The sequence below is a fragment of the Paecilomyces variotii genome (assembly GCF_004022145.1).
Source record: "Paecilomyces variotii strain CBS 101075 chromosome Unknown C8Q69scaffold_2, whole genome shotgun sequence".
NCBI lineage: Eukaryota > Fungi > Ascomycota > Eurotiomycetes > Eurotiales > Thermoascaceae > Paecilomyces > Paecilomyces variotii.
The window spans coordinates 1,311,274-1,331,081 of record NW_021167141.1 but is presented as its reverse complement, the minus strand read 5'-3'; the positions used below and the strand labels follow the sequence as shown (position 1 = coordinate 1,331,081).

General features: G+C 48.2%; 8 protein-coding genes across 8 annotated transcripts; 4 read left to right on the top strand and 4 right to left on the bottom strand.

The window, feature by feature from the left end:
• Positions 1 to 2,421: 2,421 nt before the first annotated feature.
• Positions 2,422 to 3,016, bottom strand: C8Q69DRAFT_146819 (hypothetical protein). Its single transcript, XM_028625491.1, has 2 exons — positions 2,712 to 3,016; positions 2,422 to 2,585 (listed from the first exon to the last, which is right to left on the bottom strand). The coding sequence occupies exons 1-2, from the start codon at positions 2,896 to 2,898 to the stop codon at positions 2,467 to 2,469; spliced, it is 306 nt and encodes a 101-aa protein (XP_028487351.1). The 5' UTR covers positions 2,899 to 3,016; the 3' UTR covers positions 2,422 to 2,466.
• Positions 3,017 to 3,549: 533 nt separating this feature from the next.
• On the bottom strand, positions 3,550 to 4,614 carry C8Q69DRAFT_456410 (hypothetical protein). Its single transcript, XM_028629832.1, has 2 exons — positions 4,597 to 4,614; positions 3,550 to 4,537 (listed from the first exon to the last, which is right to left on the bottom strand). The coding sequence occupies exon 2, from the start codon at positions 4,473 to 4,475 to the stop codon at positions 3,588 to 3,590; it is 888 nt and encodes a 295-aa protein (XP_028487350.1). The 5' UTR covers positions 4,476 to 4,537; positions 4,597 to 4,614; the 3' UTR covers positions 3,550 to 3,587.
• A 2,041-nt stretch (positions 4,615 to 6,655) lies between these two features.
• On the top strand, positions 6,656 to 8,387 carry C8Q69DRAFT_146702 (putative glycoside hydrolase). Its single transcript, XM_028625489.1, has 5 exons — positions 6,656 to 7,546; positions 7,603 to 7,634; positions 7,696 to 7,871; positions 7,931 to 7,983; positions 8,040 to 8,387. Exons 1-5 carry the CDS (start codon positions 7,108 to 7,110, stop codon positions 8,081 to 8,083), a joined length of 744 nt encoding a protein of 247 aa, XP_028487349.1. The 5' UTR covers positions 6,656 to 7,107; the 3' UTR covers positions 8,084 to 8,387.
• Positions 8,388 to 8,474: 87 nt separating this feature from the next.
• Positions 8,475 to 10,782, top strand: C8Q69DRAFT_146655 (glycoside hydrolase superfamily). Its single transcript, XM_028625487.1, has 4 exons — positions 8,475 to 8,814; positions 8,867 to 8,966; positions 9,025 to 9,549; positions 9,611 to 10,782. Exons 1-4 carry the CDS (start codon positions 8,649 to 8,651, stop codon positions 10,392 to 10,394), a joined length of 1,575 nt encoding a protein of 524 aa, XP_028487348.1. The 5' UTR covers positions 8,475 to 8,648; the 3' UTR covers positions 10,395 to 10,782.
• A 40-nt stretch (positions 10,783 to 10,822) lies between these two features.
• On the top strand, positions 10,823 to 12,432 carry C8Q69DRAFT_516565 (peptidase family M20/M25/M40 protein; the record flags this gene model as incomplete). Its single annotated transcript, XM_028633393.1, has 2 exons — positions 10,823 to 10,844; positions 10,941 to 12,432. The coding sequence occupies 2 exons, from the start codon at positions 10,823 to 10,825 to the stop codon at positions 12,179 to 12,181; spliced, it is 1,263 nt and encodes a 420-aa protein (XP_028487347.1). The 3' UTR covers positions 12,182 to 12,432.
• Positions 12,335 to 13,743, bottom strand: C8Q69DRAFT_146662 (putative zinc alcohol dehydrogenase). The gene has a single exon (XM_028625488.1). The coding sequence runs from the start codon at positions 13,506 to 13,508 to the stop codon at positions 12,489 to 12,491; it is 1,020 nt and encodes a 339-aa protein (XP_028487346.1). The 5' UTR covers positions 13,509 to 13,743; the 3' UTR covers positions 12,335 to 12,488.
• A 643-nt stretch (positions 13,744 to 14,386) lies between these two features.
• C8Q69DRAFT_516561 (hypothetical protein) lies at positions 14,387 to 18,171 on the top strand. Its single transcript, XM_028633392.1, has 4 exons — positions 14,387 to 14,845; positions 14,931 to 15,435; positions 15,511 to 15,652; positions 15,706 to 18,171. The coding sequence occupies exons 1-4, from the start codon at positions 14,777 to 14,779 to the stop codon at positions 17,978 to 17,980; spliced, it is 2,991 nt and encodes a 996-aa protein (XP_028487345.1). The 5' UTR covers positions 14,387 to 14,776; the 3' UTR covers positions 17,981 to 18,171.
• C8Q69DRAFT_146622 (nucleotide binding protein) lies at positions 18,171 to 19,773 on the bottom strand. The gene is made up of 4 exons (XM_028625486.1): positions 19,672 to 19,773; positions 19,464 to 19,599; positions 19,129 to 19,248; positions 18,171 to 19,035 (listed from the first exon to the last, which is right to left on the bottom strand). The coding sequence occupies exons 1-4, from the start codon at positions 19,729 to 19,731 to the stop codon at positions 18,362 to 18,364; spliced, it is 990 nt and encodes a 329-aa protein (XP_028487344.1). The 5' UTR covers positions 19,732 to 19,773; the 3' UTR covers positions 18,171 to 18,361.
• Between the last annotated feature and the right edge of the window lie 35 nt (positions 19,774 to 19,808).

The following is a 19,808-nucleotide window of genomic DNA, read 5'->3' as shown; positions in this document are numbered from 1 at the left end:
TCCCTACAGAATCTAATCTCCCCGTTTCAGGCGATCGATTTCCACCCGCCTTCCATGATCCCGTGTGGTGTTGCCTAAGGAAGATGGGGCCTTTCCAGGCGCCAATCCACTTCAACAATACGAACTCAGCCTCAGCCCAGGGACTTTAGCTCGAACTGGCCGATATCACAGGCGCGCGGAGAAGAGTCAATCATCCCAGATCCCGTCCCTGGCATGAAGTCATTGCTTAGCATGCAGAAAAGAGGCCACTACATACATGAAATCTGCATACTCTAGGATGTTTGCGGACAGGCTCTGCTTTGCACGAAATGCACACCCATCATAAAGTGCTTACAAGAGACTGCATGTCAAAAGAAGTCTCCGAAAAATAAGTGTTCGCGCTGTCCATATCTCTTTGACGCGCACTCGGTTTACCGCTGAAGCTCGCAATTTGCAAGACGGCCCCCTTTGGCCTACCAATCGTGGCAGTGGAACGTTTCATGTCTACGCCCCAGCGGTTCTCCATGATCTTCGAGAACTAAACATAGCGACGCTATGGTCTCCTGCGACATCATCTTCTAACAATCATAGGAATTCGGGAAAGGCCCGTTGCGATTTCTAATACCCTAGCGCTTACACTCAGAGTCTCAACACGACCGCGGCAAACCATTTCCATCCGAGCAGTATGGTGCAAAACATCTTCCTGCATGCACGGGAAGATTGACTTCAGCCAAAGCCGCATCAATGAGCTATTCTAAATGGGATTGCTTCTCTAGACACTGGTCCTAAGCGGCTCCTGAGATACCGCCGATATAGTTGTGGTCTGCGAAAACGTGTCCCTTCACTGGCAGTTACTGACTTTCTTATCTTTCAGAGGTACAGGAATATCTCCAAGAATATCTCCTGCTGTGCTTTCATAGAAAGCCGCCCATTGTACAATTTCGCTCGCAATATTCGTGGTCAATTGCTCATTGAGGGAATGCGCATTTCCACGAATATTGTCACAAGACCCTGATCCATCAGCCGCCACATGTCCACGCTTATTGCAGGATCATATTGCTTGGCCTAACCAGGTATGTGGCTTGCTCATGCCTCAGCCTCAGGTCACCTCGACCAGATTTCGGATCGCTCCCATTTTCAGTACACTTCCCATGGCCGTTGGTCGGGGCCGCCACAAGGAAGCGCCGCATGACAATCCCTCTTCAGCCTCCTAGTCAGCCTCGTGTACCAGTCTGTTTTTCCCGCTATCCGCAGGGACTACTATCGATCCTCTCTGTTCCTTTCTGACGATCTGTCTCTTTTCTAGGAGCAACTTTCGTACCTCTTGCCACTTGACTTTCCTTCATGGACGACAAGGCAACGTCTGCTATCTCATTGTCATCATTGTGATCAGCTGGGGTCTGTTTGATACTAGGCAGCATTCTTCATTATCGACTCTGACCACCTCTGTTAAACCGATCAACCGCAAATCGGTCATGCTTCTAACCATTGCCACCCTTATGCCTTGAGATAAGGCGGATATTCACTACCTGGGGCTGTTGGTCCCATGTGATTGACTGTCTGACGTAGAAATCTGCATAATGCAGTGGATGCGCTATTTTCTTCCAAGCTCTAGCAAGTCCTTTAGTTTCAGACTTACATGTCCTCTTGATTATAGGCTGCAGTGTGCCGCAATGGTCTTTTTGCTTTTTGCCGCTGAGTGACATTAGGTTGCCACCACTTGGGTGTACCCTCACACAGTTCTCGCTCACTTCTATCTCTTGTGATATCTTGACATGCTAATGGGTGTAATTCCAGCGGTGCCCTCGAGGGAGTATAGATAACTCTCCTACTGCCCGGTTATATATTGCTTCAAGTACACCGCATTATGAAAAGGGACAACGGTTCCAGATGAGCGTGGATGTAGGTTTCATTTCTTTAAACCTGGCGTAGAACACCCGACAAAGAGTATTAAGAAGCTGTATATCTCTCTAAACAAATGCCACTCACTTCAGATTCTACTTACACTGTAGAGTGCTAAAGGATCTGACCTTTTTCCTTTTCAATCTTGCTTTCTGCCACTGATTCCCTTGTAGTCTAACTTCATGCGGTACTAGCATGCATGTTTGCCCAATTGATACACAACCAGAGAGCATCTACCTCTCGATCAACAAACTACGTAATATCCATTGATCGATGCTACAAATTCATATCTGCAACTGCGCCATCTTCGAAATTTGAACAAAGAACAGTACTTCTTGTCGTCTCCACTGCGTCAAATACCTACATCTGCCGGGCACTGCTTCATCGATGTGAAAGTGGAGAGTTCAGTGACTTATTTGCTTTCAGATTAAAGAGAGTCATATCCTTCCATTCTGCAAATATCCTCAGCTTGATTTGGAGGGTAGATAGTCTCTGACAGATTCTTCCACATAAAGACGAATAACATTCCGAAGATGTGAACCAAGTAATAGTAGCACCTTTCGCACTCCGCTTTTCCTCCTTTTGTCATTCTCCGCTGCAATCTGACAGAAGAAGCCACTTCGCTATAATTTTGAGCTTCCCCGAGTCATCAATCTCATCTCGATAATTCCCACAGTCTCTGGAAAACCATGCATCATACGGCCCTGAATCATTTGGTGCCTTCACAGATTAGCATTCTTTTCAATCAAAAAGTGAAGATAGAAAAACTAAAGAAACCCAATTCTTCTCGACCGGAAGAAATAAATTAAAAACATAGACCGGATACTCACTGCAGACGTTATCTTTACTAGAGCATACGGGGCATTTTCCATCGCGACAGTCCTGATTGCTCGTGCAGAGCTGGCCGCAATTACTGCGTAGAACTTCGTCGCCGTTCTGACTGCTCGAGTTTGAAGCGACCGCTGCGGTAGCAGCTCCGAGGAACATGAATGAGAGGACGAAGCTGAAGATTTTCATGGTGGATGGATATATATAGTTGTGGCCTAGGATCTGTGACGGCTGCGATATCGAGTATGGCAAGTGCGCGATTCGAATTATGGATGATGGGATCTAGTACTGTGGAGTGCAGCGGCATTTAATACTAAAGGATTGAAAGCAATGAAAATCCCCCTTTTGCCTTCATTTTCGTTTTGTTTTCGCCTGTCCGACGCAAAGTATCTCGATTATTTCGAACAAAGAAAACGAACGACCAATCAAAGGGCCGGACGAAAGATACGGCAAACATGGGGATAGGAATAAAGAAATCTAGTCTTTGTGAGAGAGTTAAATATGATCCTAGTGTTTCACTGCTTATCCTGACTCTGCGGATGATTCTAGCTTTTTTTGCTGCCTTCTAAATATGGATTGCTTTCCCGTGCCACAAGTACCTTTGCTGTGGTATGTGTGATCCGACCCCCTGTCTAGCACCCAACAATGACAGATACCTTATTTCTTCCTTTCTGATTACTATCCAAGTCTATAGGAAGCGCCATCGCCATCAAGTTCTTACATGATATGGAGTATTACAAGTTTGCTTCACTGCTTCTGGGACTACCTATCTCTTCAAACGGGACACGCCAAAGATGAACCAAGATGAAATGAAAAGTATAAATACAGACACAAGTATTCCTCCCATATAGTACATGTATAACCAGAACTCCGATGCGTTAATGCAATAAGTCCGTGTCAACACCGGGCAACAGATCCACGGTTGTTTCACCACGCATTTCACGCCACCACACAGTTTGTCTATAGATTTCGCTTTGGGTCCCACCAACTAGTATCCACCATTTGTTCAAAAACCACGGTCGAGCCTCCCAGCTGCGAAGATCCCATGGGGCACTGCCTGTTTCAAAAGAGCTTGGTTTTGTGGGATCTAGCGCCCAGCATACGAGTCCATCATGCAGGAGATCATGGAAAAGCTCCTTCTCGTCGATCATCGGAGGATTCGTACAGATCATACTGATAGCTCGTTCTCGGAAGCTCGGGAATGGAATCGTGTCGATATAGGAATAATGACTTTTCATAAGCTGCGCGGGTACAGGGCGTAGAAACGGTTTCATGTTTGCAAAGCTCACGCTGCACATCTTCACCGCGGCTTCTTCGCTTATCCCTGGTTCGAAGAATGGTGACAGTATTCCACCGGTTGATTGATTTCCTGGTGTAGATGCCGAGAATGGCTCGATTGCGTTCCATCCCGGGCCCATAGATGCCCTAGCCATATTCAACATGGTCGCATTTATTTTGGACGCTTCACAAAAGGACATGCAGATGAGGCTGAGTCTATTCTGCATACCAGCTAGCTGTGCCGGGGGAAAGAATAAGTGTGTCTCTGTTGGACACGAGGGGACGTTTCGTCTCCTCAAGTGGGACTGCTGAAGAGAGCAATTGCCTGTCTCGTCGCCCCAAGGCGATCTACTCTGATCTCTTGATTCTCCAACCGGAGTCTCTGGTGGCAAGAGACTCAAACCGGCGGTAAGTACGTCGTAAACATTCAGCTGTCTTCGTATAATCTGCTCGACAACATCCTGGTCGAGTTTGTCGTCCACCTGCATAAGTAATTGAGAAAGAATCTCTCTAGATTCCCCATTATGGTGATCCTCTAAGATTGGCACATCTGATGAACGACAGTTAGATATAGAATAACTATCTTGAACACGTGTCGAGGGATCATACTCTGATGCTCGCTCAATTCACCTGGCTTAGCAGGATCGGCCCACGATGACAAGTTCCAACAGTCTGGACTGGGTATATTGGGCAGACTCGGTCGAGGAGTCAGATAATGCGGAGAAACATGCATGGGTTGCTCTTCATACGGCGATAGATAGCATAGGTCATCGAGAGAGTGGTTGGCTTTGTGGTATAGGTTTCCCGGGGAAATAAACATCCCGCTGTTTTCGCCATAGGTAGTTGACAACGGCGTGATGGCTGTATCAGCCACCTCGCTCGACTGCATTGATGAAGATGAATAACTCCAGGATGATGGCGAGATTGGCGAGACCGCAAGTGGTCTGAGGTTCCGTGAGCCTTCAACCCTCTTAAGTAGTTGCTTCTGGCGTCTATGTTTCTCTCCTGGAAACAACGTCAGTTGCGTCCTCTATGCTTTTGGGTCCTGAGACTTACGGAATGTCTTTTGAGATTGTCTGTTCTGAAGTCGCCTTTTCTCGGATATAGGCTTCGATTTTGGCTTTTCCTTCTCTTCGCGCTTGCCCTTGATTTCCTTCTTAGAACCTGTCTCGCTGCCTGCCATTATTCGCTGCTGTCCACCGATAGCAAAGATGCACTGGACGGAGGAAGGTACTCGCAATGTGCAGACCGTGGAAGGCATTTAATCCCCCAGTGTCAGAGAAAATTCGCTCTATATCTGAATAAACAGTCTTATCTTTTCCTAGAGTGAAGTAATTCAGAAATTGTATACTGCTATTATTGTACTGTACGTGTCACATGTGTAAAGTACGGTCTTTGAGTTCATGATGTGCGACGTTCCACTGCTATACTGATCAGTGCGCCACCCTCGGACGGCCTCTTTGTCTTTTCTCCCATTTGCTCGAGTTGAGTGTCTCATATAACAGAAACTACATTCTGTTTGTTGGTTTCAATTGGACAAGGCGAAAACCAGAGGTGGGTATGTGTGATCTCTCGATAACCATCAACTTAAGCTCATGGTTAGCTCGCGGCCTGGATGTGCCTGATAGAGGTCATAAATTCGGACCTACTGGGGCGTTCCATTTATGATATTGAATGTGGCTGCAGGTATATGCAGCAATCTATCGAAGTATGTCTTAGTGCACATTTTTCGAAAGACCGCTTATGGCTTCTCAGTATAGGAAACTCATCAGACACTTGTCGCAGATGTCTTCTCCAAGTTTACACGTGTGGGGAGAATCTCGCAATGAAGCAGAAGACTCACTTATTACTGGACAGGGAATTTCTCTGGTTTCAACCAATTCAAATAATACCTTGTATGAACTGTGGCGAAGAAGCACCGCTATTCTTGGTCCCAAGTAGTCAATAATAAGGTTAATCTTTGAAGAGTATGCCCCCTCCCAGCTTCGACGTGACCTGTCATCCATAACTTTGATTGTTGGACCGACGACTTTTGTGTTGATAGAACTTACGCCTCAATAATGAACTATTGAAATGGCTTGTTCGATATCAAAGCAGCCAAAGGTCGCTTGTCGGTTGTGGAGACTCAATATCCCCAGAGAGATGCAGGTAGCCAAATTTGGTGCAAAAAGTAGGAAACAGAGATGCATACCATGCCTCCAGAACTGAAAATCCCGCAAACTTTGGAAGGCATACAGAGAATCGCTGAGGACTCGATTTTTGGTCTCGGATTCTCCTGATTCCCTGGAACGAATCCAGCGAACCCAACTAGCATCCGTCGACATTCAGCAATACTCCCTTCAGGTATGACGACGTCTCTGCACTTCTGAAGAATATTTGTTCTTGAATCGCATCCTGAGGCGTGCAAGGAACATTGCGAGCTGTTGCTGGGATATCCGCCACCGGAAAGCTTCCCTCTTTTGCTGATATGATTTCGGATTCGGTCTATGGACACTTAGGTATGTAAAGCAGGAACAAAAAAGTTGTTGAATTGCCCTCATATACATGTGCGGTTGTTCATGGAAAGATATTCGTATAACCAATCTAAATCGTTACAACGCTAGGTTGAGAGTAAATGCACAATTAGTGCGACGTATTCATGAACATGGAGATGCGGCAAGAAACATACCGAGATCATCATTTCTGGTTAGAAACTGGTTTTTCTTGGCACCTAAACTGAAAGTTGCCAAATCGAACGACTTTGCAGCGTCAAGTTTAAGTGAGCTGATCGCTTTGCTCAGGGCTCTCGATCGGCTCTCGTGGTATGAGCAGGGAACTCAAAAAACATGAAACAAATTATAACGCAACAGTTTACATTTTCCACCAATGGACCTAGCTTCGTCGCGGACCCTATGCTTCCGGTAGTATGGAAAATAAAAAAAGGGTTGGAATCGCTGACCGGACGTGGTCTCCTATTCAGTTATTCCTTTTTTCTATACGTATGAGGCCTCATCATATAAAAGCCGCGTCTGTCTCCCTTCGATTGTATTCGGCTTCGTCCGGACTAGCAAGTAATTTCGTGAGGAGACCACTTTTATATTCAGATTTGCAGAACTCTTGGCTTCTTCAAATTCAACAGAAATGCCTCACCTGTCAGCCATATTCTCGTTGGCCACTTTGGCCTATGCTTCAACAACGGTTATACCCACTTCATGCTTCAATTCGTACTCTGAGCTGGAAACCTACTTTGGATATTTGTACCCGTGGGGTTCCGATCATAATGGTGCCGCAAGAATGGTCGGAAACTCGTCTGACCATGATTACATTACGATCAAGACTGCAGGTACCCTTACGCTAACTGCTGTACCTACAAGCGGTCAGCCAGCCACCAGCGGCGGCATTGATATCGACTACCTTTCTGGAACAGTGTATGCTCTGAATAAACTCACTGTTGAGTCTGGATCTGGTTACGACATTCAAGCGTCGTTTCAAGCTCCGACAGAAAAAGGGACTTGGCCAGCATTCTGGGTCACTGGTGCAAATTCGTGGCCTCCGGAGATTGATATCGCCGAGTGGAAAGGTCAGCAAGATATGTCTATGTTTTCCAGATATCAATGCAAACAACTTTTGTCTCAGGAAACGGCGACATCTCTTTCAATACATTCAACGTAAGTCCTGGTTACGATGTGAAGTTTTCTCGCAGTGATTGTATATCTCACAAGTGGTCAGACTTCCTCTTCCGTCGAAGCAAAGAACTTGGAATATGATTCACCGGATAACTTCCACACGGTCAAAGCTGAGATTCGGGACGAAGATGGCTCGAACATCTCCGTCAAGTTCTACCTAGATGGTATTCTCATGACCACTCAATATGGCTCTGACTATATTGACGAACCGTTGTGGCTGTAAGTAGAACCTTGGTGACAACACTTTATGATGCCTGTGTTTACTGATCTTTCGACAGTATTATTGACCTGCAAATGGAAGGGTCTTCTGGCTCTCCGGGTCCAACAACAAGTAGGCCCCTCGTATCTTGATTGTTGTTTCAGAATATTAACACTGCTGTTTTCTAGACACAACATATTCAATCAAGGATCTCTCCGTCGTCAAGATCTAGATGATATCTTCTCAATTTCTACTGTCATATGACAGGTGGTAAGTTGGATAACAGCTCACTCATCGATCCTGGCCTATCGCACATGGCCTTTGTTTTCACCATAGTATATTTCTTGTCTATACATTCGTTCGATGGAAAAGTCAGAAGATCTGAAATTCTGAGGCAGTGAGCACAACCCCATTGTTCAAATCTTGATAGGCAGAATACAATGTCTCAGCAAAAAATTGGATAATTCTGCCTAATTTTCCTAATGCATAGCGCTGTTAGAGGCAGTAATTTTTCCAGCAATAACATTCATTTCCGCTTGTAGATCTCCTCAGCCACGCAGGCACTTTGATCCCACGCCCCGCACGATACTTCCAACTCCCAAGATCTTGCTCCAATGACAAAAGCAATGTTCCTGGATCTAGACTAATGGCATATTAACCCGGCCATACTGTAATGGCTGGGCTGTTTGTAGCAACAATGGCATCTGACATTGCGGAGGCCCTCTTTACTTAAATGATGACCATGGCCGCTGGTTCAGTGTTCATGCAAGCACGCCTCATTTCAATTATTCCACGCGATGCTAGTCCCAGTTATTCTTGCTGCGGCCTCTGTTGCTGTTGCAACGCCGCTCTCCAGCAATGCCGTCGCTGTCAATGAGAAAGTTCCAGCAGACGCAGGCCCTCCGGTATTGCAACCTTTCGTGGGCTTCTCGATCGAATTCGCTTTTTTCCCGGATTTTGCAGGTATAATTGAATTGGATTATTCACAAATACCGGGTGTGCTGATGCACTACAGGCAATAAATCTCAGCCAAATATATTCTCCAAGAACCTGTTAGATAATATAGGGAATATCCAGGGTGCACAACCGATTATTCGCGTAGGAGGAAATACTCAGTACGTTTGGAGACCGACCGGGAAAAAAGCTATTCTGCTAGTTAACAGAGGAATATAGGGACTATGCGCTCTATGATCCATTATTGAAGAGCGCTACGAATGGAACTATCGTTCCAAGCAAATCAACCGATTATCCCACAATATTGTCTATCGGACCATCATACTTTGAGTCCTATTCCACGTGGCCAGGAACGAAGTTTAGCCATGGCTTTAATCTCGGCAAGAACGGAAGCGAAGGTATAGACAGCTTGCTCGCGACCGTGCCTTTGGCGTGCAAAGCTTTGCAAGGCGGCAAGTTGGCTTATTGGGAATTGGGCAATGAGCCAGACCTGTACAAAACTTCTGCCCAAGGGCCGGTCAGACCATCGAATTGGACGGAGAAAGACTACGTCGATGAATGGTTGACTAAGACCAGACTTATCAAGAGCGCCCTCGAGAAGAGTTGTCCAGATATGGTGAACGATTCAAAATATCAGTATATCGCGCCATCTTTTGCTGGGGTCTCAAACAGCTTAAATCCTGTGACGACTTGGAGGGAGGGGCTCAACACTGACCATGATATCGCTCTGAATTCGGAACACAAGTAAGAGACCCTGTATGCGTTGGTCTGTTCTGTATCTCATCGAGTACTGACCTACGTGCAGTTATATTGGCGGCGCTACTCAACCTGGAGTGACTTTGCAGCACACACTGATGAACCACACTTCTACTGTCAACAGCGTGGCTCAACATGTCAATATCTCTCGCATCCTTTCGTCGGAGAATTTAACTCCAGGCATTCCATATATTCTCGGGGAAACAAACTCTTTATACAACGAGGGCGCTCCGGGGTTATCGAATGCCTTCGGCGCTGCTCTTTGGGGCGTTGACTTCAACTTATACTGTGCATCACAGGGTATTCGCCGAACGCACATGCACCAGGGCCTCGATTACCGTTATAACGCGTGGCAACCAATCCAGACAAATAAGACCACCATTGGAACAAAAGCTCCGTATTACGGAAACGTCTTTGTGGCAGAAATGGTCCGTGGAGGCGACGACGTGCAGATTGTCAATCTACCCCTTCACAAAGAGACTGAGGCTGCATATGCTGCCTACGTCAAGGATAGATTGAAACGCATCGCTGTTGTTAATCTGGTGGAGTATAACTACACTGATGCGAACCCAACGGCCGAAAGACCGTCCGCCAAATATACTTTCCAGATCCCTTCAACGAATTGTACATTATCGGTGCAGAGACTGTCCGCGAATGGAAGTAATGCCGTAACGGGAATTACATGGGATGGTTGGTCATATAATTATGAGCTGGATGAAGGAAAGCCTGTCCGGCTGCATAATGTTACTGTAGGGGAGACGGTGCCTGTTCAGAAGGGAGGTATTGTTGAGATCGAAGTCCCGTATTCTAGTGCGGTCATATTGAATCTTTGAGATACAATAGATGGATTTTTAATCGTGTACCTTGCCAATCTGCCAGCTCGATACAAAGACTCCAAAGACTTGACGAAAATCCTGAATACGAGTCTTACATCATGACTCTTAGAGCTCCGAATACCCCGCTCCTAAGCTCGGAGGCCTGCGGGGAGCAATGAACACCAAAATATCGCCCGCCTGCCTGATTCGATTAAGCGGAGAGTGCTAGTTGCATCAAGACGGAGAGAAACCGAGGCTGGGCTGGGCTGTTTCTAAGATAGGGCGTGCTTATCAGGAACATTGACGGCCGGAGCCGCCAGCCAGCATTAAAGTAATAAAGTAACAACAATCGAGGACGCAATTGAAAATTCTCCTTATAGATATTGTTCAGACAATGTTTTATTCGAAACAGCAATTCGCTCTCTGGCAGTGACGAACGCTAAAATATGACGATAAAACGCATCGTTCGTAAGTTTAATGATTGATCTCTGTTCCCCGAGCTAAGTCGTCGATTGCTACGACCGCATGGTATATTGACATATGTTCTAGGACCTGCGACCACAGACCTCGGGGCCATTGTGGAGAAATATCGTCCACAGCTGGACCCCTTCGAGGCCATATATCGGCGCCTTCACGCTTCACCAGAGCTCTCGTCCCAAGAAGAGCAGACAGCTGCCATAGCTGCTGGGCATCTTGAGAGCTTAGGCTTTGAGGTACACACCAAGATTGGCGGCCATGGTGTAGCTGGTGTCTTGCGCAATGGACCCGGTAAAACGGTTCTCTTGCGGGCAGATATGGACGGCCTGCCTGTTTTTGAGAAGACAGGCCTTGAGTACGCAAGCAAGAAACGCATGGTCGACACTGATGGCGTCGAAAAACCAACGATGCATGCTTGCGGCCATGATACACACGTTACGAGCTTAATGGCTGCTGCGACTGTGTTGCATTCCTCCCGAGCGCATTGGAGTGGAACGCTTATCTGCGTCTTTCAGCCAGCTGAAGAGCACCTTAATGGTGCGCAGGCGATGGTTGACGATGGGCTTTATAACAAGATTCCGAAGCCGGATGTTGTACTCGGACAGCACGTTATGAAAATGAAGACGGGGACCGTCGCTGTCCTTGCTGGCCCTATTCTGACTGCCAGCGACTCGTTTTCAGTTCGCATTCACGGTCGCGGAGGGCATGGCTCAATGCCGGATCATTGCATCGATCCCATTGTCATCGGATGTTCGCTCGTGTCTCGTCTACAGACGATAGTCAGTAGAGAGGTTACGCCAGGCGAGTTAGCGGTTGTGACTTGCGGCAGCATCCATGCCGGTGATGCGGAGAATGTCATCCCTGACTTCTTGGATCTGAAGCTGAACGTACGAACGTACAGTCCAGAGATCAGGGAACGTGTCCTAAATTCTCTGCACAGAATCATCGAAGCAGAGTGCCAGGCCTCCGGTGCTGTAGAGAAGCCGACTATCAAACGTACATTCTCTAGCCCATCAACTGTTAATGATGAGGCAACAGTAGAGAAGCTCAAGGGGACATTCAATCCCTACTTCAAGGACAGAATGGTGGAATCGAAACCATCTACTGCCAGTGAAGACTTCTCGATTCTGGCTACCGCAGTTGGCGCTCCGTATGTCTATTGGAACTTTGGTGGTGTGGATGCTGAGAAATGGGAGGATGCCAAGGCACGGGGGAAATTAGAAGAGCTTCCTAGTAACCACTCCCCGTTCTTTGCGCCTGTTATTGAGCCAACACTAAAAACGGGCATCGATGCTATGTCTCTTGCTGCTTTGACATTCTTCAACTGAGAAAAAAGAAAGAAAAAAGCTTTGCTGGTGATGATTGAACTAGAGATACTATGTTATATACTGACGAGCATGATACTGGTTATAACGCTCGTGTCAATAGTTTCTGATCATGCCATCCTAGATGTAAGGATGAAATTTTGTTTGCAGAGGGCGCAAAATATAAGTGTACATGCAGCCCATGAAAACGATTGTTAGTATAATACATAAACAACCTCAATCTTCACATGATAACAGTGGAGACAATTGCCCGCAATTGCTTGGTTAAGATTTAAGAAGATATGTTGGCATAATGTCCGAATAAGGCATTTTACGGCTTTGGCGTGACGTGTATCACTATCTTTCCTCTTGCGTGACCCGTCCGCAGTTTCTCAAAGGCCTTGACGGCGTCTTCGAATTCAAACGTGCTGTCAAGAGCCGCTTTGATCTTGCCTTCATGCATCCATTCTCCGACACGTACCAGACCATCTTTCTTGTTCCTCCACAGCAAGATGTCGAACTTTCTCCGACCACCCCCCAACAGCCTGGGTCTTGCTACGCGGTTGACATAGGTCAGCATCGATGCTGCACCCACTTGCACGAAACTCTTCCCAGGCAGGAGAAAGTGATGGCACTCGCTGTAGAGGTTCAACGGGATACCGATGTGGTCGATTACATGGCTGAACACCTGGCCTTTGTCCTTCAGGGTCGCCGTGACGTCCACAGCGGTGTAGTCGAGCACTTCATCTGCCCCGAGATCCTTGCAAAACTGCACGTTTTTCGTCGAGCAAGATGTGGTAACGTGGCAACCAAGCAGCTTGGCAATTTGGATGGCAAATATACCGCAGCCCCCCGAGCCTCCGTTGATGAAGACTTTGTCTCCCGCACTCACGTAGGGTTCAAGAGCCTGGTACGCCGTCTGACCGGCAACTCCAAGGGTTGCTGCATGATCGGGATCGACCCCTCCTGGGAGAAGCGCAGTGCCGCTGGTGGGAGCGATGATATACTCTCCTAACGTCCCGAATTGCGTCGGTAACCCGAGGGATCCATATACCAACTGGCCGGGCTCGAATTCGGTGACATTAGGGCCCACGGTGATGACCTTGCCACAAAAGTCCATACACGGCGAAGCAGGCTTCGATATGATCACTCGAGTAATAGGGCCTTCGGGGACCTTAATATCGGCGGGATTAATAGACACGGAAATCACCTGCACTAGCAGCTGGTCCTGGCGGACGGTTGGCGGCACGCGTGCGGAAGTGGAGAGGCTGAGGTTCTTCTCTATCCCGCCAGCAGTGCTGCTGTAGAGCCATGCTTTCATCTGCGTGGGAAGTTTATCGGAATCGGCCATAGTGGCGAGCTTGTTTTCGAGTCTGTAGTATAACAGACCCTCTAGTCCGTCGATGTTGTTGGGAACAATGAGTTGGAGTTATTATTATGGTGCGGGATGGATGCTATCACAAAACGCTAGCGGAGCTGGATGGGAACGGTGCCGTGGTTCGTGCGACGTTTGACGTTTGTCTCAGGAAGGCTAGGCGTTAGAGCAGGGATAACTATATCAGGACATATGGTTTGGGCCTTCATCCTAATAATATTATCACAGTGAATAACCATAATGTCAATGTTCTGGCCAGTGTAGCAAAGCACATGGTCCAGTCCCTTATTTCTGTTGGACACATATTGGCGCTTTTGCTCTGTAGGAAGTACTATGTGTAGTTCTATCAATATTAACCTTCAATACAGTTATGCCGTCATCTGATGTCTAACTAGTTCTGGCGCATCTCTTCCACAAATATGGATCGATAACTGTGAAATATTAGGATGTGGCCAAATGGGATATCTGTGTTGTTTCTACAAAGTCAGTTGCCTATATTCAGTCATACACCCTCTTCACCACCACCCGCAGGAACGTTCGGTGGATTCCGGCATGCAGGGGGGGAAATATCAACTGGAGCATATCGGCATATCGTCTACATAATCTACCATAAGAGGACGCCACATAGTTGCTCTGGAATACAAAGCATCTTCTGCAAGATTTCCTCGCATCGATGATCGGATGAAGCTGGTGCCAACTGTTGGTCGGAAGCAAACAAACGCTGGGAAAGGGCAATCAACGACTGCGATGGCGGGAAGGAAAGAGCGACCGTGACGTAAACAAAGCTACACTCGAAAGAGGAAGGCGCGAAGAAGCTCTCCCGCCAACCTGGCAGGAGCAAGCCGCATGACATCACCGACGCCAGGGTTGAGTCGCTCCTTCCCCAGATCTTGTGCAACCGGATCAACTGCTGATCCGACCAACCGTAGTCTCTCTTCTCCCCAGTTGTTCCTTTCGTCCTGCTTCGGCGCCAGGGGCCCAGGCGAACTTGGTTCCATGTTTGCCCGTCCAGGTTCAGTCCCTTTTGTATATCAAAGATCTCCCTTTCCCTCCTTTTTGGACACTGCTCTGCTTTTGGAGCGCGTATAGCTGGACTGTTTGTCGCATTGCCCCGTGAACGCCAAGTAACAGCAAAGCAATTGTTCCACATGCACAGTGTCATTGAGTCCCTCGAATACAAACTTCCCTTTAAATAGGTCCTCCGCTCGTTCTGTTTCGAGGTGTGCTTTGGAAAGACCAGCATTATGACGATACATACACTATCACTGGGTGCAGCTGTGGCCCCTACAGTAGTGTCGACATTTATATCCCATGTGAGTACCCCTGAAAGTGTCTCTGTCGGCCCAGTTGACGACCCTATACATGCTCGAGTGAGTATTAACCGGATCGCCTTGACAGTACCTTCATCGTAAATCACTGCGCCATAAGCCTACCCATCATTTATCGTACGACGAGGCCCTGCATGTCCTCCGCGAGTTTCTCCGTTATGCATCGTATCATACAGTCGAAGACCTCCAGGCCTTCACAAATCAATCGATTCCAAGTCCGCACTGGGTCAGGTCGGAGGTCGTGACGATACCCGAGGAGTATCTGGCGACGGCGGCAAAGACGGTGATTGATGAGTTGGGTCCCAAGGGCGTCAAGCGCGTTGGGGGTGAGAAGTGGTGGCAATGGCGATTACCCGGGCAAGATCTGAAGGCGGAATGGATCGAGGTGCGAGGCGATTACAATGAAAACAAAGCTTCTGGTGCTCATTGCAAGCGCGTCATGCTATATGTTCACGGCGGAGCATATTTCTTCGGTGGCATGGAGACGCATCGGTATCAGATGCAGCGACATGCACGGAAGCTGAAAGCTCGAGTATTTGCACGGTATGGCCCTGGAACCCAGTTTATGATCCGTTGTCAGCTTTAGCTAACTAGTTGCAGTGAGTTCCAGATGTAACTATGCATAACATGACGAAACTAACAGAGAACAGCCATCTACCGCTTGTCGCCGCAATTTCCATTTCCTTGTGCACTTCATGACTGCCTAGCAGCGTATCTATATCTTCTCAGCATACATGATCCGACGGAGATCATCCTGGCCGGAGATTCTGCTGGCGGTGGAATGGTGGTGTCGTGAGTCTCTCCGAATCATACAAGGGAAGTTCCATAGCTGATGAATTCTATAGTATGTTGGTTACAATTCGTGACCGTGGAATACCGCTCCCAGCTGGCGGTATACTTATATCTCCTTGGGTTGACCTAACACATTCCTTTCCGAGTATAGTCAAAGACAACCCTGGAGACTATATTCCGCCCTACGGCTTCATGCAGAAACCATCTGCTGCATGGCCGCCTCCCAATGCAGATGATATGCTTGCGATTGAGCAAGGTGCTCACGACCAAATTGCTAAAAGCAAGGGCCTGGAGCCGGCCACCTCAAACGATAACAGGGAGTCGCACGAGGCTCACGTTCACGGCTATACCGTGCGTCAAACTAATCTTTCCGAAGAGCAGAAGGCGGCGCACTTCGCATATCCAGGTCATCAAGATGAAGTGCCACCATCAGAAGAACCTCAAGCGCCGGTCAAACCTGCTGACAACTTGCGGGTTATCGTGGACGACAAGGAGCTGGAGATCAAGGATCAGATTCAAATGTACACGACAAACCAACTTATCTCTCACCCACTCGTATCTCCTGTCCTGCAACCGTCGCTTGGTGGTCTTCCTCCCCTTTTGATTCTTACAGGAGGCGGTGAGATGTTGCGCGATGAACAGATCTACCTCGCGCACAAGGCGGCCGATCCAAAGAAATACCCTCCCAACGACGTATATCTCAACGAGTATGATCCGAACCGAGAGATTCTCAATAAATACGCACCTACGTTTGTGCAGTTGCAGGTGTGGGATGGCCTATGCCATGTGGCACCAACATTGAGTTTTACAAGACCTGCCAAGTACATGTTCAGATCAATTGCACAGTTTGGAGCTTGGGCACTTGCTCGTGCACAGAGGACAGAGATCGACATCCTTGATGACGACGATGTTTCCGTCATCTCAACTAGTGGCACCGATACCGATGACCATAACACTGACCATTCAGAGCGGAAAGGAACTAACACGATGCCCTCTTCCGTTGGGAGAGCCGGTGATCCTTTGCCACCATTCCACCACCACATGATCCGCCAGAGAGTCGACACGAAAGCCCACATCTACCCTCTGGATCCTCCCGAGTCACTTGAAGCTCTGCAGCAACCTCCTGAGAAGGTTGGTGCCATCAATCCTGACGTTGTGAAGAAATGGATAGCAGCCAAGAAAGAATGGGATCACAAATTCGCAAAAGAGAAGCTCAAGGTCCAGAGTGCACGCATCAAAGAGTTGGCAGCTGGTATCGAGCGATTTGATGGTGAAACTCCACCTCCAAGTGCACTGGCAGGCAGACGGTCGGCTCTTCTGGGTACGAGCAAGAGACGTCATCGAAGGAGCCCCCTCGTGATGATGTGGAACGCTTGGAGCACTAAACACGATGAGAGGACACTGCGAAGAGAGATCAGAGCGGGACAGGCAGACCAAACAGCGAACATCGGAATCACCGGTGGTGATGCGCCAACGGTTCTAGCTGCGACTACATCCCGTCGTCGGAGTAAATCCCTACAGAAAAGGGATGCGGCTTCACTCTCATCAGCTGGTCGAAGCAGATCTGTTAGTCGAAGACGTGCCGTGAGTGATACTGGGCAAGCCAGTATCTCTGGAGAATCCAGTATTCCGACTACGATCACACAGAATGGGGCCGACGGTGGTATTGTTGCGGCAACTTCTGCTGGGGCTACCGACACTACATCATTGCAACCTCCTGTTTCCGATTCCCATATATCGGCATCCTACATCCTAACCGATGTTGATGCGGGCGATTCGAGATCTGTCATCACTGATGATAATACAAGCACTAAAACTCTCCGTAACGCCAGGGGCGTGGCTCCGTTAATTCGAGGGTCGTCGTTGCGTGCTGAATATAGACCGCCCTCGGCAGCAGGATCACAGGGACCTACTCTTACTGTGACTTCGGACATGGGAGAAAGCATGAGCATCGTGTCGGATGGATTTGCACCCAGTCTTGATGGAGATAGGGGCCCAGATCCAAACGCAAGCACGATCGCGATCATTGGAGCCCCCGGCGTTATCGGACAGAAAGCCAAGAGACAGAGCGGCCTGTCTCACGAAGTCCACTCCATATACCGACAAGAGTCTGACAATACGGGACAGTCCGGTCCTCTCACTGATGGTTTAGAACCCGATCATTCGAGGATGTCAGCAAGTGTGCGGTCCATTAACTGTGCTTCGGGCGTGGTATCACCCATCGGTGATGAAGGGAAGGGCATTGAACAGTCTTCGAACGAGACTCGGCCTGCTATGCCTGAGCGCGACGAGTTCACTACCGCCCCGGAAATCCCACTCTCACAATAGCTGCATGCATGCTTTTAGCAAGGCAGCAAACTCTCTTTTTGGATAGACCACCTTCGTTTCGATCTCTTTCTCCGTTTTATACCCTATATATACGTTATTTACAAGCATTTAGAAGCGTGGCAATTTTCTTTTTGTTAGAGTACGAAATCCTTCGTTATCGTGGATCCAACAGTGCGCTTTCACAGATTTTCCGTTTGTTTTCCCATTCGCATACCCCTTTGCATATAGTCCAATCACAGTAGACGCCTGGACGCCATATATTATAATACATTGAGATTTGAAGATCCGCGCTCTCGTAAAATGGCACAATAGTATACAGATTCTGTAGCCTCCAGCATCGACAGTGGGATAACCCACTGCTGAAACGCATGGGACTTTATCTCACCAAGGTAGCCCAACTTTATGTGCGACTTTCTCCGCGATACCGAGGAAAGCGTTTCTTCTGGCGCTGCGCTCGTCGCTTTCTTCAGCGACCATCGTGGGGACACCTCGATCCGCATCCTCGCAGACCTTGGCGTCGAGCGGGATGTCACCCAAGAAGTCAATTCCCAGTCTCTTGCATTCAGCAATCACACCCCGATCCGTCTCATGATCATGATCATGATGACTATGCTCCCCTCTCGAGAAGATTTTAGTCTGCTTCCCACAATGCGGACACGCGAAGAATGCCATGTTCCTCACCATGCCCAGCACGGGGATATTCATCCGCTGGAACATCCCGTATCCTCTGACGGCATCCCGCAGCGCGATATCCTGCGGTGTCGAGACGATCACCGAACCATCCACCACGATCTCCTGGCCAATTGTCAATTGCACGTCGCCGGTCCCTGGCGGGAAGTCCATGATCAACACGTCCAGTGGGCCCCAGGAGACGGAGTGGAGGAGCTGGTGCATGGCTTTCGTTACCATGAGGCCACGCCATGAGATCGGGGTTGTGTCCATGGGTTGGTAGCCGGAGGGGTCAGATTCAGTGGTGGATGATGGCGGTGGAGGGAGGAGGTAGCCCATTGACATGGACTTGAGCCCGTAGTTTGTGAGTGGGACGAGGCAGTTTTCTGAGCGAATTGTTTCTTGGTTAGTTATTGTATGCCTTTTGTGAGGGAAGATAAAATGAAGACGAAGTAGAGTTGAAGAAAGGGCGTGCATACTGTCGTCTAATCTAGGCTCGCCGGAGAGGTTGAGGAGTGTTGGGATCGAAGGGCCGAAGATGTCAGTATCGAGGATGCCTGTTCGAATGCCACGACGGGCGAAAGCAAGTGCGAGATTCACTATTAGGAATATACAGTCAACATCTATATGTATGCGTGTATATATATATATATATATATATATATATATATTAAGAAAATGTTCCGTATTGCCATCCTCCGCCATTTAGTACCGGCAGGTCGTATATAGTAAGACATTGCGGAACGACAGCACCGAGACATTAGCTCTCACGAGGGAAATAGGCCCTTTGGAAGAAATTGATATGTATATGTACCTGCAATTGTTGACTTTCCGACTCCGCCCTTTGCGGAAGAGACGGCAATGACCTTGTTTACATCTCTGATTTTGCGCTTCTCTGGGAGTCCGCGGCGGCGGGGGAACGATGGCGGAGTACCGGAGCGCGGTAGACCCTTTGAGAGAATCGATTCAGCTAGCAATTCCTGGAGATGGTATAATGGATAGGGTCAAGTGGTTTAGCATACCAGAGGGTTATCATGGGACTGTAATGCCCGTAGCGTCGAGAAGAGACGCTGTTGGCGCATCTTGACTGACAGGTAGCTCTTCGTCTACTTGGAATAAGTTCGTTTATCTCACGATTTAATTCAATGACTGCGGCGCC